This window comes from Coloeus monedula (assembly GCF_965178545.1).
Source record: "Coloeus monedula genome assembly, chromosome: 5".
Classification (NCBI taxonomy): domain Eukaryota; kingdom Metazoa; phylum Chordata; class Aves; order Passeriformes; family Corvidae; genus Coloeus; species Coloeus monedula.
Window position 1 is genome coordinate 68,934,072 of NC_138785.1, and position 21,536 is coordinate 68,955,607.

A 21,536-nucleotide genomic window follows, 5' to 3' on the forward strand; every position below is an offset into this window, starting at 1 on the left:
ATGGCCGTGCCCGTATTCTGCAACTCCTGCCTCTGCGAACCCCGCAACCCCACGCCGCCGTTCAGCCTCACCAGCTGCGGCCACGTTTTCTGTGAGATTTGCCTGAAGAAAGGTAATGGCTGCTGGGGCGCGCCTGGTGGGGCGGGCTGTGCTTGCCTGCACACATCCGCCCTAAACAGTGGTATTTCTGACCCGATGTGGAAACAAAGACAGCTCTGAGCACTTTTTCGAATGTTACTGATAACCCTTTCCAATCCTTGCTATTGATTTGCTTCAAGCAGTAAAACCTGTGTTTTACAGGTGGATGTGGCTTTGAGAGCAAGCCTTGGGCACCGGCAATGGAGGCTTCAATAAAACTGGATTCTGGATGCTTATGATCCATAATTTTGTAAAACCCTAATAGATGGCACTCTCTTCTGGCTAATGTGGGAAAAGGAATGGTTTTTCTTTACTGAAAGAGCAATTTAAAAACCGTAGGGTTTTTTTAGGGTAGGTTTTGGAAGTAGTAGCTTTAATAAGTTTTAAGGCTCAGTATTGTTCCTGAAAAGTTTCAGCAGCATGAGGGAAAGTTGGAGGTGGTGTTTTGAAGCTCTTGTGTTGTGTATAATTCCAGAACCATATTTTGGGACTCCTGTGATGTTCTCGGACGAAGATATGTGGGAAAGAGAGGAATAATGAAGTTGTTTTTCCAAAGAAAGAAAAAGGCAGCAGACAAATATCAATGTTTTTCCCTTTGAGATCATGCTAAATGCCCTGGTTTTTGTAAGGGCACACAGAAGAAATGATCAATCTGTATTTCAGAATTAAAAACTTTTGACTAGACGTTTTCACAGGCTTGCTCTTGAGGATAGAGAATCATAAAATGTAGCTTCTAAATACAGCTTGCAGGCTCCTAGAACCTGAACAACATCTCTCCTTGCTGCTCGTAACAGCATTTGGCAGAAAAACACCTGCGAGACCGCATATCTTTTTGCTGTGAATTCAATATTAATGACAATGCAAGTTTTAAAATGTATTTAAAGATGTTTATCAATATTGATCCTTGGAATCTTTAGAAGTAGCTAGTAAAATTACCAATTATAAATATTGAAATAATATGTATTTGCTATAAATATTTTCTAATATATTTGCAAATAATCAAAGAGACAGTTTAAAAGTGGTAACGTTTTAAAAAGTGATTTTATTGTTTTTTCACTGGAGGGTTAAAATTATTAATTTGACATTTTTGTTTCATATATTTTCTTGGGAGAACCAGACTGTGTCCCAGTGTAAAAAGCCACATATCAGGTTGACTGTAAGTCATTAGTGCACTTAAGCATACATTTAATTAAACCAGGCAAATAGTCCTATTTAAATCAAGGGAACTAAAAGTCACCTGCATTTTGTGACACTAATGATATTCATGAAATCATTTACATGAGTGCTTATTTGCAGGAGTAAGACCTGATGACATTCACACACATTTTTCCTGTGCAACTCTGTGTAATGGTTATAGAATGAAATTCTTCATTCATGTTTATTCATACTTCTTGTTTAACCTGCAGATTTCTTCCACAAGCTCCAGAGGTTTAGGCATCACATTCTATTTACAATGTATTCAATATCTATTCAGTTTGATGTATATTTTAAATGTGTCTTTACCTTACAGGCAAAAAGGATGAATGTTTGATCTGTAGAACTGCTTGTCGTACGTTAGTCCTTTCAAAACAGGTAAATCAAGCTTTAGTTTTGTTGCATTACATTAATCTGTGGTTTGCTTAACAGCTAAACTATTTGCATTACAAAATGCTTCCTTTTTTTTTGCCAGCTGTGACATGAATATTTGCTGATAATAGTTGCTAAACTTACATATGTACGCACTAGACAGCTCAGCTTTTTGTTGTTTATATTCCTTCAAATTAAAACCTGTGAAGACTCTTTAGATTTTCAGGTTCTGCTGGACTGTAAATCATTCTAAACTTTTCAAGAAATGTTACTGGTTACTGTGTAACATCAGTGACTACTATCAAAATGTGAAAAATGTTTATTGATTTTGGCATTTGTACATCACAGAAGATGAACTGTAGTAAATTATTTCATGTAATGGACTGAATTGAAAACCTTCATGATGGCTCAGCAATGTTTTCAAGTGGATTAGGTTTTTTTTCCCCTGTTTTCTCTTAAGCTTTACTATTTTCCTCGTGGCTGTGTGATTAAGAAAGGATCTGAAATATTATTGGGAATTCTTGTTATTCACTGGAGAATTAAGAGCTTTTAATTCCCTTTCTTGATAAACCACTAGGAATATTTAATTTTGCCATTTCTCCCAGGAGCAATCTTCTCTTTAGCTGATAAATAGGTTGTGAAAAAATTTATATTTTTGTAGACTGATGCCTACCTAAGAGACAATGCCTTGTAAGGATAAAAGAGAAACACTTAAAACATTTAATAAAATTCAATACAGTTAAACATGAAGGCCTTCTAGGAATCTTGCATGCTGAAGAAGACAGTGCTACTAAAATAAAATTACAACAAAACAACAAAATGCAATTATAATACAAAGGAACAGTGCACACAGTAATCAAATACAAAAACAATCAAAAAGCCCTTCATAAAAATTCTAAAGGGCATATTTTAATATGCTTTCAATATCAACCTATTGTTGCTGCAAACTTTGTTATTAATTTCCATCAAACAATAATTTAAGTTTTCAGGTGCCTCTGAAGGTCATCTTGTCCAACACCTTGCTCAAAACAATCCAATTTTTAAGTTAAATCAGTCTTAAGTTGCAGTAATTCAGCAGAACTTGATCATTTACTTCAAAAAAGCAGAAGGAATTTATAAATGCAATAACTGGGATACTAACAAAAATATTAGATGTTTCATTAGAACCTGCCACTGCTCTGGAGGGCTGGAAGGAAGCAAATTACCATATTCTTTAAAAAAGACATTAATGATGATTGCTTAGCCTTGATTAAGAACAGATAAAATGATTGGAATGATAATTAAAGATGCATATAAAAAAGTCATGGCTCCATAATTCAGGAACCTTAGTGGAAATATACCTGGTAAGCTTTATGAGCTTGATGCTATGGAAGAATTCCCAATGAGGAGGAGGTCCTATAAATGTGTTAGAACTCCTAATTAAGTTGTATGTTGGGGTAATCAACATGTACACATTAAATATTCTCATCTTTGCAGTAATGCATTCTTGTCACCTTTATGTCTTCCTTCTATGTCTCATGATCCCCACTCGCTTTTCCCCAGAGGGTGGTTAAGTGTTATGCTAAATCAGAATCTGTTCAGTATTTCAGAATATCATATTAACATCTGCTACTCCTCCATGCAACAGATAAAATACAGTGTTGTACAAACCTTTATTTGAAAGAGTTTTTACATCAGCATGAAACTGGTTGGGTTTTATTTTTTTCAAATCTGATAGGTACTTAAACCAAGGTCATTGCTTTGATAGAACCCTAAATAGGAGCATAGGAGCTTGGCTCCTATGAGTACATTTCATTTAAAGAAGCTAAATGTATTCTTATAAATATATGAAGTTTTCTAGATGGAATATTATTGTCTTGTTTGTATTTTCTTTGTATAAATACCACAGGTAGGTTAACTGTGCTGTCTGTTCTTTTCTCTTTCTCCATGTGTCAGTTGGAAATTTTTGAATGCTTTGGCTAATGTCAACCAAATTCAAAAGTTCAGAGGAAGTCTCAAATGCAATTAATTACCTCCTGTGAGTTCTGTAAAGATTAGTAGCTGGGGAAAGCAAGGAAAAAACTGCTTTTCCTTGCTTTCCCCTGGTGAGAGGGGTGCAGGTACAACTCATCAGTAATCAGAAAAGCATTGGCAGCTGCAAGCACAGCTCTGCAGTGAGCAAACAGTGCAGACCATCAGGTGAATTGCTGCACAAGACATCACAGTAGCTTATGTCACAATATGGGAAACAAAAGATACAAATCCATTGCAAATCCAGGTTAATTTAGCTTCTCAATTATTTTTCATACATAAGACGCTCCCTTTCCCTTTATAATTAAAAAGATATCATTTAAGAACACATTGAAAATAGGTTTTGGAATTGTTGAATTGTTATTGAATCTTGGATACTTGACTTTATGCTAGTGTTAAGATATTTTTGGTGTAGGTAAAAATACTGTCTTTTTAGATGTTTGTGCATTTCAAACTGGAGCAAAGCCTAATCTTTTTTTCATGCACTATTTTTAATTAAAGTGACTGCACTTACCCTTCTGCTTTCTTAGTATCCCAGAAAACTTATGCTTCATTCACCGATGGCCTACTTCTTATTTCTTTTAATAATTCACCTTCTAAAATTCTTCTATTTTTTTAAAGCTTTTTGAGATTTTTAGTACTTCTGGGAGTAATTTAGATTTTGCCTACAGCAGTTTCAGTTCTTTTTTACTGGATTTTGAAAGGTGGTTCCTTACATAAGGGCTGCCTTCTTTCTGGGGCAGCCTTCTCCTATCGTCTGAGTATGCCAGCATTATTTTTGCTTTTTTAATTCAAATTTGGGCTAGTTGTAAACATGTCTTTTCTTACACATTTACAATACATCAAAGAGAACCTTCCAGTTTACAGGTAGATTTTTTTCCTGAGATTCATTGTTTTTGAAAGCTGTTTAACTATTCTAATGTAGTACTGTAACTAATATAACTGTTTTGGGGTTGTATTTTCTTTGTTTTTCTTATGAGCAGATTAGGAATGTGTGTATTCTGGATTAAAGTAAGACTTAAATACACTACTTTGTAGATTTGGATAGATGTTCAAATGTCACTATTATTCTGAAATTCACTTTATATTTTGCAGCAATGCTTTCCTTGCCATAAGTAATAAATATATTTTTATTACAATGATGGCTTAGGTGTAGAGCACTTACTCAACATTTTTTGCACAGGTGGCAATTTGTGAGGCCACATCATGATCTCTGATTAAAAGACACAAGTCATAAAATACTTTAAAAATTCAGCAACTACTTTAGGGCTCTTTTCTTATTCTAGGATAATATTCTGCTGCCCAGTGGGTGGGAGAGACAAAGGGATCCCAGTCAGCACTAGAACTGTTCTGAAAAAGGACTTTGAAACAAAACTGGTTTATAAAATGCATCCAGGTGGCTGGGAATGGTGAGAACCAAAAGGGGCTGCCAGAAACCTGGCTGTTGGTCTGAATGCAATGCCTCTTCCGTGGGCCACAGCATCCTCCTTGAATGTCCTCGAGACACTGGTACTACCTGAATCTCAATAAGTATGTGTGTGTGTAATATATTTAAACAAAAGCCCAATGCTTTCCAGATGGTTGATAAGGCCATTAAAGAAAACTGGGCTTGTTTTCAATTTCTGCATTATCCTACCCTGATCTGTCAATTTTTTTAATCTATATACATCAGTCAATTTAAGAAACACTTTACAAAAGACTTTATTTAATATAACTTGCTAATAAACATCCTAACCTTGGTATACTTTCCTTTCTTCATAGACAAATCCTGATATTCAATCACTGTTCATGGGAGTGGATGTGTTATGCAAGAAATATTCAAAAGAAATATCACAGGTGAATCTGCCTTAAAACTTTTTAACTCTATAAAGTAATCAACAGCTCCTACTGATTTTTATGTGAATGGGAGAAGTATATGAATGAATGTTTGAAAATGAATGTATGCCCATTACCATTTTTACTTCCTTAATTCTACAGTTTCAAAGTTCTTAAGAAGACATAAATTATTCATTGTGGTCACTGCTTATGTTTTCAAACTCTCTCTAAGGACCACTAGTCTGGTTATTTTAATGGTGTAAAATCGCTTTCAATGCAATGCAATGAAAAATTAGATCTGCCAGAAGCTTAAACATGCCCAGATAGTGTGCCTTAATTATAGCAATAAAAAATTACACAGTGAAAACCTGAGCTGGCTACAGACCTGAGCTGATTGTGCTCTCTCTCCCTTTTCCTTTTTTTTTGTTTTTTTAATCAAAACAGGTCTCTTTTATTTCCCCAGAAAGATGTAGTAAATGATTCCAAGGTCAATTTCCTCCTGCTTTGTAAATTCCAGATAGGGTTCCTTTCTTCAGGCTTAGTTTCCAGTCAAAAACTTCAGTAGCTGTCTGGGTTAAATGAGTGCATACAAGCTCCCATTTCCTCCTCATTTTCTGCATCTCTTCAGCTTGGCTTTGGCACTTCTTGTCCCTGTGCATTTCGGCAGCAGTTTCAGCTGCTCCAGCAGTACATTCTCCCTGGGCCCAGCTGCAGCCTTCGTTGTCTGTTCTCATCTCCTTGGGATGGGACATGCTGATCTTTGGGTGAGCTTTCTGATCCAGCAGAACAGTGACCCAGGGAATATTGCCAGTTTTCTCCTGCAATGGTCATGGATTCACATTTGCTCTATCCGAGGCTTCACAGGCTTTTCCAGAGCTGAGCTTGGCCCCTTTCTTGAGCAGGGCTTCTCGTCAGATGCAGAGGTAACACAAGGTAAACGTGAAGCTTTCCTCCATCCTTCCATATCCACTTTTTAACAGCAGGATCAGCAATTACTCTGTAAACTGAACAAATGCAGGGAACCACACCTCCAATCACATGGGAATGCACACTTCCATAATGTGCCAAAGGAAGGTAGAAGAGGGCTCAGTCTCTAAAGGCTGAGGTAGGTTGCCTGTAGCCTGAGATAACCTGTTGGGAACATACTGAAGCATAATGAAGGCATTAAGGTATGTTCAGAACTTGTCCCAGCATCAAAAGATGTAAGAGCATCTTATCTAATCTCTTATCTAATCTTATATCTTGCCACAACAGTGGGTGCTTTGGAAAGCATGAGAGCAGAGCTGGCATGTAGTGATACATCTCCAGAAGAGCCTCCCGGCTTTCAGAAACTCATGACACAGGGATTTCTTAAGGTGGGGTTGGTCCTCTGCATTCAGATGCTTGTGGTGGATATTTTTCCCCGCATAATTGTCAGGTTGTTTCCTGCATTTTAGCTTCTGTCTCATACTGTGGAAGGGAGGCCCACAGGTTGTTCACTGCATGGTGATGGTTTCATTTTTCAGGTTTTAACCTCTTAGTTTCATTTGATACTCTTGAATCCCATTCTGGAGGAAAAGGTGTCCATTCCCATGCACTACATCTGTGCTAATCATTAGTTTTAGATTGCTAATGCATCCCTTCTTCAATGATCTTTTTTTCAGCCATGAAGATTCATATTCTATGTGGTCCTTCTTTTACTGAAGCTCTTGGATACCTCTGATTAATCTGAACTATTTTCAGACCTACTCTGTCCTTTCTGAGATGTTAAGCAGACTCAGGATAGAGTAACATGCATTTTTTAAAGGGGAACGATGATGTCCCCTATTCTGTTTTAAATGACTGGTAAGATCTGATTTACTTTTTGACCGGTACTGAGCACTAAACTGACAATCAGGTTTCTCCTAGACCCAAGAACTCATTTCTGAGTGAGGGGAGGCAGCTCAAAGCCATCTCTTTCTGAGGGTTATTTCCTCCATCAGCTCTTCCAAAGACATGCCTGATCCTTTGATGAGTGTTCAATGGGAACCTCCCGGGTTCTTCCACAGGGAATAAACAGTAACCATTTAAGTTGGATACTTCTCTGTGGGTTTATATTCTCAGTGTTTCTTCTTGGTTGTCTCTATTCCTTCACATTTTCTGGCAGTTTTCTTACACATGAGAGGAAAGATGTATTAGAAGTTATTGCCTATGGTAATTTGTTCCTCAAGCTCTTGTCTTGCCTTCCTTGTCATTTTTACTTTTAACCTGTCATGGTTTATGATCCTCATTTGGACACAAGAAGTACTTACACATCACCAGACAGTGTGTCTAACAACTATTTTTTAATTAACAGGGTATTTTTACAGGGCATATTATAATTGCCAGTAGGACAGATTACTTTTTATGTTGCCATTAATTGTATGTGTTTGCTTAGCACTAATGAATAAGAAACACTGCAGCTAAACTGGCTTTCTAATGTCTTCACCTTTTTATGGAACACAGTGTTAAAATATAACTTCAGTGAAATAAATCTAGCAACTCTAGTGTAGGTGATATTGGATTAAATGAACATTAAAAGACTTCCTCTATCTGTGATAATAACTTAGAATGTTTTGGGGGTTTTCTGGAGAGGATTTAAAGAAGATACGTTAACTGCCTATTAAAATACAAAAATCTTTGAATACTGTGAAGTAGTTCTTTTCCGTCACTTCTTTGCTGTGGTGCGTAAATGTAATTATGTGACGCTTGATATAACTGTATTTATTTTTAGGTTTCAGAATTTCAAGAAAAACATCGTAAGCATTTATTAGCATACCACAAACAAAAGGTAACTCTAATTGTGATTTTCTTGGGTTTTGTTTATGTTTGCCTTGTTACTTTGGTTTATTTTTAGAAATTGTATTAATCTTTTATCAGAATACTTAGAATAATTAGTCAGGATTGACTAATTTCTGTCATTATAAATACCAGTTTTTAATTGTTTGAAGTCTGTGAGGGCTGTATTAATTCTGGTGACTATTTTTAATGCAATATTCTAGTTGTGAGGTGATTAAGATTAAATGGAGAATCAAAGAACAGGGCGGGAAGAAACCAATTCACTGTATGGAGGGGAATGTGAAAGACGTGGGGAGAGATAGGTGCTAAAAGATAAGCCCAGAGGGAAAGAAGACTAGGGCTGGCAAAATAAATGAGAAGCTTGAGCAATGGGGAGCAAGACTAAGGGCTAATACCCTGGATTTGGGATAGCTCAGTGAGAAGAAGGACAGAATTAATGATTCTGTGGAGAACAGGTACTGCATTTGTGACTCTGCTTCTTCCTTTGTAAGCTGGAAGGCAGATTTCTTTTTCATTTTTCAGCTACTTCTAAATATTTGATAAAATAGTTGGATGTTTCTTTCATTTCTAAGGACATGGAATATTGCTTAAAGCTACTTGGCAGTATTGGTGACTTGACCCCTGAGTGGGTGCTGTGTGTATGAAATGACAGAGAAAAGCTCATGTAGCTGCCCAGGTGGCCATTTCATGTGTGAGGAGAGTTTCTGGTATGATTATCATGGATAGAAAGCTTGGAGAATTTGGTGCTCTGTGGCCCATTCTTCTCTCTTCTCCATGAATGCATTTTGGGATCAGTCATAGTGTACTGTAGTGTGTGTAGTTCTTTTAGGGTGCTCTCCTTCTGCTTTCAAAGCCAGGTCAGGGAGGAATCCTGATTTTATCCCCCTTTTAATCTATTGCACCAACTCCAGATGGTAAAACAAACCCGTAGATGAAGCAAAATAAATCTCTTAATAGAATTCAGCATAAATAGAGATGTTATCTCCAAAGAATCTGTGGAGAGTTTTGATACTTTTTAATGGTAATTTTCTAAGTTATTTACTGTTGAGACATTCACTCAAGAGTGTTTGTAAAGTATTCAGGGATGGTACTTGACCTAAGGAAGGTGTTCGGGTGACAGTACCAAAACAGTTGAAAATACAGTCGATTGCTGCTTCAATGACACACTGTTTCAGGTGGGTTTGTTGTTGATTTCCTCATTCTGTGTATTGTTAGTATGCTAAAACTGCTTGCATTGGATCAGGGTCAGGAGAGGCTGGTTGTATTAAACACCATTCCAGTTTCTCATGGCTGTCTTGTTTCAGGTCCCCTTCCTTATTTCTAGTTTGTCATCCCTGTCACTGTCAACCAACAAGGTCTCATGGTCATCATTAAACTGCTTTGTTGCTGTTTTTGTGAATTGTGCAGATATTGGGGTGCAAGTGATGGTGGGCACTTGCTGTCCATGTTCATGTCAGGTCTAGATGGCCTGTTTATGCTAAGATCCCAAAATATTGAAAATCAAATAGTTACCTTCTTTAAGGTACTTTGGTCTTAAAATTACCCAGTCCTACAGAGCGACAGGGTAAAAGTACTTTCTTCCTGACCTTCACTTTCTTAATCAAACCTAGCTCTCATTAGGAAGAAGAAAACAGAAGAATACTAAAAACCAGACCTTACATTAATTATATTATGTCTTCAATCTGTTTTGCAGAGTTTTACATCTGCAAAAAGAGCATAGTATCTCCCACAAACAGTATGATTTTATAAATCAGGTAATTTTATTAAAGGACTCAAATAATAGTGTGAGAAGCATGAAAAGTTAACAAGCAAACTCATAATTTGCCTTCAAATGAAAATATTAGCAGTGTGAAGGATTAAGGTCACATAATGGAAATTAAGGATAAAATATAGATGCAGTATTGAGGCTGTTGAGTAAATTTTTACATCCTTCATAAAATATAATATATGTTCACATAATGAAAGACTGTAAAAAATACACATACTAGGGAGCTGACCTAATGTTCTTGACCTTAATATTCTTCAATTTTGCCAGCTCATAACATTCTTTAATGGAGATACTTTTGGTTGTGTCTCTAACATAGCAGGAAATACTTTTCACTTAAGCTTATTACAAATAGGTAACTGCAGTGAACTGAATACCTTTCAAATCTGAAATGAGAAATATGGGAACATGGCATTTTCTACATTTATTGGTAGCTTTTCCAGGTAACTCCATATTAATCATATCATAGGTTTTATATCAGATATGGAAAATAGGAAGCAAAAGAAAAGAAAATTGTTTTTAAGCACTATTCACAGTATTAATTTATCCAGTATTACCAGCATACTTAACAAAAGGTAATCAAACTAAGTCTTTAACTGCCAAAAAGAAGCATATCTCTTCCAGACTGACTGTTTAATGGATCCATAACACAGCCATAACAGCTCCAATAAATCTGGAATAGCAATGATGTCTTAAGATTAAAAGCAATAGAAAGCAGCCTTTCAACATTTTAGAATACTAGTCGGATGAAAATGAAGCTGTATATCACACAAATAGATTTTGTTTAAATCTATTATTATCTCACAGATAGCAAAGCTGGAAGAGTCTCTCAAGAAAGTAACACAACAAGTGCAACAGATACAATGGTAAGAGGTTTAATGCAGTAAAACGTAATCAGACAACACTAAGTTTAATGGATAAAACAATAAAAATTTCATGCTTTGTTTGTGTTCTGTATTTTTACAGAAGTAAACGAATAGTGATTTCTGACATCAGATCCATTTTATTCACATTAATCAATCCTGTCACAAAAAAGTCCTTTTATTTTAAAATTCAACTCAGTAGTTAACTCAGAAATTAACTTTTCATCAAGTCTGTCATATAGATACTCCATTTTAAATTTTTGTTTGCAATTACTTAACCACATTTGTGTATTTTGCAACGGACTTTCTAGCAGCAGCCTGGAAAGTGCTATGATACCTTTCCTGGTATCTTAGCCCATTTACAAAGTTACCAGAATTTTGTAACATGGTTCTCATCTTTTATTTTTCTAGTAAAAATTAACTTCTTGTCTCATCTTGAATGAGTGTTTTTTCTCAAATGTTTCAAAGTGGTAGCCAGGAGGTCGCTTATCCTTATCCCCCTGTTTAATGACTGATACACCTTAATCTTTTCATCTTATTTCCAACATAGAGCCAAAAGTGTTACTGAAATCTCGTTAATAAGCCAGTTCATGAAACCAGCACTTTAATTGCACAAATTTGTTGATCTTTATTCTTTTTATGTGGGTTTGTTTTTTTTTTTAGTACAGACTTGCCCTTGACTCTAAAATGCACATAATACTGTATTGTGCTCTCTTAGACTGCCTGGTGCAAGGTAACAGAAAGAAAAAACAGTATAAAGGAAACTCTGTATGTGGTGGATTATTGCAGTTTATATATTTTTATTCACTGCCTCCATTTTCTTGTCTGCATCTCAAATAAATAGCATCTTGGTTCTATCAAATACGGAGTTCTTGCTGAATTTTAGAATTTTTTTTGAGTTCTAGCAAGAGAGTAGAGTCCTAGGGCCTCTCCTTGCTTCCCCAGTAAACATTCCTCCTATTTATGGTTCTTGTCAAAGGTACCAGTTTTACAAAGCTATTGATGAATATCATGAAGGCACCAACATTTCTTTTCATAACTAGATTTTTCAAGTTTGGCAAATGTATAATTTTATGAAATGAAATTAATTTTGGGCTTAGCTATAGTTAATAGTTGTATTTTACCATCTTTTGTTCCCTAAAGTACCTTGCCATAATGTTGTGCTAAACTGATATTGTTGGGTATGTAATGAGTGCTGCAGATATTGTGGTATAAAGAGAAAGTTCATAGCTTATAAAATAAATTCTTTTTTTGCTTCATGGCAAATAGTGTCGTGTTAAAACCAGCTACTGATGGATAAAATGCTTTGATTTTATACTTTATTGATTAGTTAGACATGTGAAGTAATCAAACCAGCTTTCAATTTATATCTGTTGTTTCTTCTTTCCTCTTTAGTATGAAACCTCCTGAAAAAACTACACCACTTCCATTTTCCAGTACAAGCAGAAATCCATTTTCCAGTAAGAAGTGTTGGTTTAAGATATTAACTATGAAATACCTGTCACTGGACATAGCTATGTTCTAATATTAAATTTCTTAATGACTTCAGTTCCTTCAAGAAAACAGAATGTTTATTCTTCATATTCTCTTCATTCTAGTCGTCCTTCCACTTCTGAAACGTAGGTACAAATTTGTTAATTTTCAATGAAAATCTTAACTAATATTTTGTACAGAAAGTAACTTTTTTTGTAGTGAGTTTAAAATATTTTCTGGTTTTGTGTTTTGTTTTTGCAAACTGTTCAAATATGAAAGAAGTGAGGAAGGTCTTATCTATCCAAGTGTACATAACAGTTGTATGGATTGTGGTCACTGGAAAGAAATCTAAGGCATGATGCACCTTATTCCGAAGAATTTCTGGATGAATGGCTAGATAGATAGATTAGTGAGACACTCTCCATTTACCATAAGGAAGAACTAAATTTATTGTACAGACACCTTATATATACACTGTAGTTGTCTCAAGTTAGATGGGATGAACCAGTCCAGTAAGGCTCATTTAATTTTGAGTAAAATGAATTTACAGCTTGCTCAAGCTAAAATGTTTCTATGCCTTTGACTGTGACTTTCTTTTCTACAAAAAAGTAGAGTTTCAGAGTGCCCTTGTTGTGGATACAAATGACAAATACATAACTATGCATATTTATTCAGACAAATGGAAGAATAACAACACTAATCATAAAATAACTTTCTCTATAAATGTCTAAACCAAAGCTCAGAATCGATGAATAGATTTTTCTTATGCTAGTGAGTTTTGGAATAAGTCCTAAATACTTCTATGTGTTATGCATTATGTATTATGCTTTTCCATTAGTAGTCAAATTTAACATTAGAATCTGACATAATTTTAGTCTTTATAATGAAAATGTTATTTTTATTACAATGTCATACTTATTTTGACCTTCTTGCAAGGATGGAGGCAATGGAGATTGATCCTGTACCTTCACCAGTGAGGAAAGTAAGTGGGTTTTTTTAATATATGTTTATGTGTAGTTACACACATGTATTCTTTGGATTTCTCCTGCTCTGTTAATGCTGCAGAAAATAGAATTCTCCCCCCATCCTATTCAAAACAATTCTAATGTGCATGCTGATTTCAGATATGCTTGATGCAGGGTAGAAGACAGATGCTCCCCAAAAGAAACCAAAAGGAAATAAATCACAACATTAATTTGTGGAATTATATTCTCCACATGCCATATACAGGCTTTTAAACTTGTGGTGCCAAATTAAATGGCAAATTCTTAAAATCTCAATACTACAAAAATGTCAGTGACATAAAATCTCAATACTACAAAAATGTCAGACTCTGGTACCTGAGTAGGGAATTGCAAGTTTTGAATGATATTGCAAACACGAGAATGAAGGCAGGAGCTTTTTACAGTGTTGGTATCCTGGTTAGAAGAGGTAACATCCAGGCACAGATGCTAGCTTGCAAATGGAATCTCAGCACAGCAAACAGTGGGAGTGCCTGATCTGTTTCTTATCTGAGTGTGACCGATCAGAATAAAAATACACTTACTCCCCCCCCAATCTTTAAAAATAGTAACTTAATTCTTAGGTTTTGCATTTTAGTGCTACGAACAAAACTGACAATAGGGAGTTCCAGAAATCTGCAGGCTCTTCAGACCTCAAAAATACAACACTATTGCTTAAAATGTCTTAATAATTAATATACTTATTAACGTGTGGTTAATGACTTTCCATTAATTTAGCTTGAGACACCAACTGGTCCAACAAGATTATCAGTAATAACTCCACCACAGGATGGACGTATGGGTGAGTAAAAGTTAGCTTTGTAACTGAATAAAATTTCTGTTACACTAAGAGGACGAATAAATTAAAATCCATCCATTAGCAATTTACTGAAAAAATCTGAATTGTGTTGAGGTGTAAGGAATTTACCACGTGGACTTCAATCCAGCAGTTGGGAAATGGTTAAATTGAAGTGTGAAATGTTTTCCTAGTACTTACCTCTTCTGTTCAGTAAATGATTACTTGTAACCAAACTGATTTTTGCCGAGTCAACAGTTGCAAAGAAAATACTGTAACTATATGTACGATTGAACAGAACAGGAAAACTTGCAATATGCATTGTTGACCCTCTGTTAAGCTTCATAATTTTTTCTGTGGTTAACAGAGAGTAACATTGCCCACAATGTCATATTAAACATCACATGAAGAAAAGGGGGGAAACTAAAGGGAAGTTAAAAAAAAATACTGAGTAACAAAAGTGAGGTAGTTGAGATCAACTTCAGAAAGGTGATTTTTTTTTCAGCCTATCACTGTAATAAGGTATAAGACATTTTACCTGCCACTACGTTCTTTCATTCCTTCATACCCTGAGCTTGAGTAACATTCAGATGTAAATAAGACATGAATAACAGCCTACTGAAATTGGTGCAGTCTCTTGAGAACTGTTTGTTTGTGAGGAGTTTCCCAGAATTCCTAATGCTTTGCAGGTCTACTATTCATGTATCTCTGTCATTCTTGGTTTTACATTCAGCATGTTTCTGCAGCAGTCCATGCTCAGACAGGCTTTCACCTGGCTTCAGCAATTCATAGACTCCATCTCCAGCCGCATAAAGAGCTTTTAGCACTGTTATGTTTTTACATGGTGTAAATGTCCCAAAACAAAGACAAATGCAACTGTAGTGCAATTTCAATGAAGGAGGAAAAATTGCTTTTTCTATGCTTGTCTGATTTATAGCTCAGATCCTTTCTAAATGCATGCTTGCCTATAAATTTAGGCATAACAAGATAAAGAGAGCTGAGGTTAACTGTTTTTTTATTGTGTCTAAATATAAATAGATATTTATTAGATAGTAAAATTATATGTAGAACAGTTACGTGTTCAGCACATTTCAGAAACATCCCATAAAGTTTTGCAGTGGACAATGCTGAGGGAATCAAAGTTTATGTGCAAAAGTAAGGGCAAGTGGAAACAATGATTTAATGGTGCACTAAAAACTTCCTTCTCAGAGGTGGATGGGATAAAAAAAGATTAGCTGAAGAACTGGAGCACTTCAGCCCAGCTGTCCTGATAGCCTAGTAATAGTCTAATAAATGAAAGAAGGTGAAAGAAACCAACACGTGTTTAACTGGAACAAGATTTGCAGGGATGATGTAATACGTTGGTTTTGTGTCAGCTGAGCTCTCTCATTGACTGTTGTAATTGTGCACCATTTTTAGTTCTTGAATGAACCAATCATTAATTTGTCCCAAATCATGCAATTAAACTACTGATCTTTGTTTTCAAAGTTATCTCTTAAGTAAAATGAGTAGTTCATGTCACTCCTGTTTTCAAAAACAGGTAGTGTATCCTACAGAAGTTCTCAGACATCTCTAATAATGCCAAGTCAAAATATTGGAGCAGCGTCTACAAGGTAATTCAGTATTTTTTCTCCTATAAGAATCTGATATCTCCTATAAGAGACTGAATCTCCTATAAGAGATTCCTATAAGAGACTGAAATCTCCTATAAGAGACTGAAATTTCCGCTCTGTCCTGTATTAATCTGTATGTTTAAAGGTTATGTTCTAGATCTGAAGAAGCGTTATTGTGCAGCCTGGCTATCACCTATGTGAATGTGTTTGGTTTTGGTGAAAAGTTCTATCTGGAAATCACGTTTTACAAAAATATGCAGATATAATCTGAGCTTCTGTAGCTGTTGATCTCTACGGTCATGGTACTTCTATAAAAAGGGGTAATAATTTTATAATAAGGAAGTGCAACGATGTCTCTGCTGTATCATTCTTATAAAAATCAGAGATGAAAGCACAATATATGCACAGGGGCTGTTCTCTGAATAACCTAAACTTTTCATGCAGTCTGCAACAGGTGTTTCTGTTTTTTTCATTTAAACATTGAAAATGTCTCAAACTGTGAGGGTTATCAATAATATCAATAATTAACTTTAAATCGTTCCAGAAAAATTCAGCTCTTGTTCTTTATAATCATTAAGCCAAATATATCTTCCAAGCAGAAATTTAAAATATATGTAAGAAAGTACTTCTTTTTTTCCACCTCTGAATCCATAATTTGTTTTGTCAGTGTGCTTCTTGAAATACATAAAAATCTTAAATAAGTAAAAAAACTGTTAAGGAATTCATAGAGCACCATAATTTATGACATTTGCTTTTAAAATATTATCACAATTAATTGAAATAATTTTGGAATCTTTTGTATTGTTATAGAAGTAGCCTCAAAGCACATGCATGAATTAATTTCATTAACAGATCCACCCCTGTAAGATTGCCACACAGTGTATGTCCATCATCATCTGGATCCCAAAGCAGTCGAAGGGGGTCATGGGCTAGTTCTGATTTCAGAACCCCTCAGCTGTATCCATTTACATCACCTTCCCCACAGCTGCCTCTATCAAGGCAGCCAATCACCATCTCTGGACTTCTGCAAAGACAACAGCCAGGCAAGTGTATTTATAAAATAACATTTAACAGTTCCTGAAAAATTTTGCACATAGCAGCCTAAATAAATTAACCAGCATAATAATGATATTTCAAAATTGAAAGTAGTCTCTCAGCAAAATACGAAAAATATTGGTGTTTATGATGGTATTTTGCCTTGGTCTTATGTGCAGCAGAGTATCTGCTGGGGAAATGTGTCCTTGCTTCATTTCAGAATGATATTTTAACAGAGATTTAAATCTGATAAAGTCAAAATTTTCTGTCTCAACTTCACATTTCTTAAAGATCTGCCTGTCAGGATATCCATGTAAATGTCCACAGATCACACTAAAAAGGGAGCTACTCCAGGGTATTATTTGTTGAGTGCAACATAAAACTAGCCACAGTAGCTGCATAGAAATCAGCCCAAGGGAGATGGATGTAGGTAGGAATTGCACTGGGGCACATTGATTAATAAAATCACAGAATCATAGACATACAATCATAGAACAGCCCTGGTCAGAAGGGACCTTGCGTGGTCCAGCCCTTTTTGGGAAAGAGAACCAGGATGAGGTTATGGAGCACCCTGCCATCACATCTTGCAAGCCAAATTCTCCTTATTGCAGAGTTTGCATCACAGGTGAAATACTTTTTTTAACTTATATTAAAAAGATAATTCATCTCTAAAGCACTTTTTACTCCATACTAATAAATGTGATCTTCCTGCACATCTCAAGCAGTTTTGAGTTTGTGAAACTAAAATAAAAATATTGTAAGACTTCAAGGCTTATAGCTTGTAAAAGCTTACATTGCGATTGTTTTAATTGTGAAATTTCTGGACAGTGATACAGCATGTGAAATAATACATGAACCTGATAGGATCTCCAAATAATGTGGGAGAAATTAATGTTACAAAAGAAGTAGCTGTATTTAACTTTAGTAATAGATGCCATTTGGCTATATGATTGCAATGAATTGCAGTTCATATACAGAATAATGTGTTGGAGATTCACTTGTGTAGCTGAAATTGGAAAATGGCAAAAATGCATTTATGGAAATACAGAGGAGCATATTTACATTCCTGAAAACAGCAATAGAAAAATTTTCATCAAATTGTATAGGTTGTATTTTTCATTTTTGATAAGTTTTGCTTTTCCTTATGTAAATTCCCCATATAATTTACGTGAATAAAGTTTTTCTTTAGTTCTACCAAGTTTTTTCTTCATTTGTACTTGTATTTTTATTCTAGGATCAACTAATTTCGGAGGACATTCAGCAGAGAGATGAGCAAACATCTGTGAATTGTTTTGGTTAAGAAACATCTGGAGAAGCACTACATAGTCTTTGGATATCAAAGTATTTGTAGCTTCTGTAATGTGACAAATTGGCATAAAACAGCTAGTTGTTCAGCATGAATACTGTATTTTAAACATCATCTTTGTTATTAACATCTACAGTAGTTTTAAATGGGAGTACAAAATCTTTTTGTTTTTTGAAATTCTGGCTTCAAATATATTGTATAAATAAAAGTCCTTTGTTACCTAAGCGTTAAGGCAAAACATGATTGATTATATGTTGAATGAGCTTTTTTAGCTGTGAGTGCATTGAGCTGCAGGAAAACTCTGTAAATAATTGTGCCTGTACAGTATTAGAGATGGACTGCAGTCCTAAAAAAAAAGAAATTAATTTATGGATTTTTGATTACAGAATTCCAAAGTTTGGTTCTTACTCAAAACATCTCTCCTTGTTTGCACTCTTCAAAAGGAGTAAGTTTTGAGGGATATTATTTTCTAGGAGGCTCTGCCAAGCTCATAACACAGCATCTGTTCCACACTTGTGAAAGTTCACCATTTGATTTAGGTAGCAACAATTTCTCCCTAAAATGGAATGAAATGGGGGAACTGGGATGAAGAGACAAAACACAGAGAAGAGTACTTTTACTTTTGCCCAGGAGTAGCAACTGGAGACTCTGAATGAAGTGTGCCAGAATGCAGCCTTTTCTTTCTCAGAACCTCTTGAACTCACATGCCCACCATCACTGTGTATGTGGCAAAATTTTGGTATGACTGAGTCATCAAATGCCTTTGTTTTGTTTTACCTGAACTATTTTTAAGTATAATAAAACTAAAAGCTGCTGGGCTTTTTTTTTGCGATAAAGTTCCCTGAATTTCTTTTGAGTTGAAATGTTTTACTTTTCACATCACAAGTGGGTGGGAGAGAGAAAACACTGAAAGGTTCAGGAGTTGAGGTGAGAACTGGGAGAAGTCATTCACCAAATACCATCATGGGGAAAACAGACTCAACTTGAGGATATTAATTGAATTTACTACTAACAAAATCAGAGCAGGATAATGAGAAGTAAAACAAATCTTAAAAACACCTTCCCCCCACCCTTCCCTCCATCCCAGCTCTGCCTCCTCCCCGAGAAGGGCAGGGAGATGGGGAATGGAGGTTACAATCAATTCATCACATGTTTCTTCCACTGCTCAGGGAGAAGAGTCCTTGCCCTGTTCCAGCATGGGAATTTTCAACTTCACTTTTGCCTTATTTCAGTGTATAACTGCCTGTACTTTTTTTTACTGTGGGAAAGTTGGTGTGTTTTCTCCTCAATATTCTTATACTTCAAAGTTTAACTGGGATCTCAAAGTCAGCTTCCTTCCAAGCAAACATCCAGTTGAAAGATTTAATATTTCAGTGGCACAGATGTGTTCAAATAAAGGTGTGTAGTGTAACTCTTAAAAATTTTCTACTCTCCTTTAGTTCCAGATGAGCTTGAATGGCTTGAAAAGTGAGGCTGGTAAAATATGATTGCCAGCTTTGACATTATTTGTGCTCCAATGGTTTTCTGTTTGTCTGGATCCCAAGAAGGGATTCTCTCTATCTCTGCTTCATCACACTGCAGAGTCATCATCCAAGTCTGTGAAGTCATACTATAGCTTTTATAATTGCTGGAAGTTGCATTCTACAATCAGGTGGAATACTTGGGTTTCATTAGTTTTGTTTCATCTCACCCCGCCAGCCCTCATCAGTTGCAGAATTCAGCTTCATGAAGCTGAAGATTTCTGTCTATAAATGGGCCTTGTCTGAAAGAATTCATGTAGGAAAGAGTCGTATGTGCTAGATGTACAACACTCACAGTAACAAAGAATTACGCTGTCACTCAGAGATGTGAATAAACATCCCCAGAGAGCTGGATGATTTCTGTTCCCTGCCCACCACAGAGGTTTTCTGCTTAAATTCAGTAACAATCTTCATGGTTCAGGTAGTCATCAGTTTACCTTTTCTGTAGTGAAAGCTGGACACAGGCAGGCTTTGTTTTGTAGCTGTAGGCTGAGAACTTGGAACATCACATCAATAAAGAAAAGTGTATATGAAAATGGATATTGATATTATTTTACTTCTGCTTTGGACTACTTAGTAGTGTCTGGTGGTATCTTCTACTTTACATGTATTACCTAATCTATTTGAGCCCACAGAGTAATCCTGAAGAAAAAAATATCCAGCTACCTCATTTTCAGAAATATTACAGCTTTGAAATGCATTTTGAAGAGAAAACAATGTGATTTGAGTAAGAAAGCGAAGGCACAGGAGCTATCCATGCTGAGCAGAAACACTTTTGAATGACACCCTCTTGCTTCCCAGTTCAGAAAAAAACGGAAAAAAATTAATGAACTGAATATAATATGAAATTTTTCAAAGCTTACATCTAAGTGGCTCTTACATAAAATAATAGGTAGGGAAAAAAATTTAAAAGGAGAAAGTTTGAGGAGTGTCATTTGCCAAGTTCAAGGCTTCAATCATTTGTTCAAAAAAGCTGAAAATACTAAATTCAGTATTTTAATCTTTAAGAAGAGGAGAAGGAAAAAAAAACCGCAAGGTTTTTTCTATTTTCCATTAGGCACGGAATTTCCTGTATCACTCTCTTAGGCATTTGTCTTCACTGAAACTTTCTGGCTTTTGCGAGGAATTGGTCCTTCACGTGCAAGGAAATTTGCAGTTCGCTGAGGATGCAGCAGAGGGTGCTGAGTTACCTCTAAACAAATTCACTCGTCACTGCTGTTTGGCTAAAGGGACTGAATCAGGAATGGCCTTTTCGGTATGGAATTTGTGTGGAAAAGCTACAGGCGTTGAGAGGAAGAGCAAGGATGTGATGTAGGGTGTGAAACATCAGAAAAGCAACCGAAAGTGAACAGCGAATGTGAGGGACTGCATGAGGTTACTGGAAGTTGAAACAGTAACTCAGATGCAGGAGTCCTCAGGGATGTGAAAGGTAAAAATGGAAGCACGGGCAGTCACGCAATAAGCACTAGTGGTCTGAAGGAAGAAATTATTTAGGCTTAATTTTGAAAATTTCTGAGCAGAGGACTTTGGCAATGCACAGTGAGTATTCAAGACTTCAGCGTTAAGAAGCAGCAGCTGAGGCTGTGCTGTGTAGCTTCGAGAAACAGAGACTGAACTGACCTGCAGTTCTCTTCGCTGTTTCTGTCTGCAGCTTTCTGGCTTCAAGTCATAAGAGGGCACTAATTTTTCTTTTGCAGTTTTCTGGGAGAGAACACGAGTATATATTTCACTACAAGGGTGTTTCATGCACACACAAACAATAGCAGAGGATTTTATTACCAGTCAGAATCGTGCTATTCATGCAATGGGGTCAGCAATCATGCTGAAGGTATCCTCTTG

At 35.9% G+C, this 21,536-nt stretch overlaps 1 protein-coding gene across 1 annotated transcript; it reads left to right on the forward strand.

The window, feature by feature from the left end:
- RNF212 (ring finger protein 212) lies at window positions 1–19,648 on the forward strand (the record flags this gene model as incomplete). Its single annotated transcript, XM_082282004.1, has 12 exons — window positions 1–112; window positions 1,649–1,710; window positions 5,476–5,550; window positions 8,261–8,317; window positions 10,898–10,956; window positions 12,349–12,413; window positions 12,503–12,572; window positions 13,363–13,408; window positions 14,166–14,233; window positions 15,768–15,836; window positions 16,689–16,879; window positions 19,617–19,648. The coding sequence occupies 12 exons, from the start codon at window positions 1–3 to the stop codon at window positions 19,646–19,648; spliced, it is 906 nt and encodes a 301-aa protein (XP_082138130.1).
- Window positions 19,649–21,536: the final 1,888 nt, after the last annotated feature.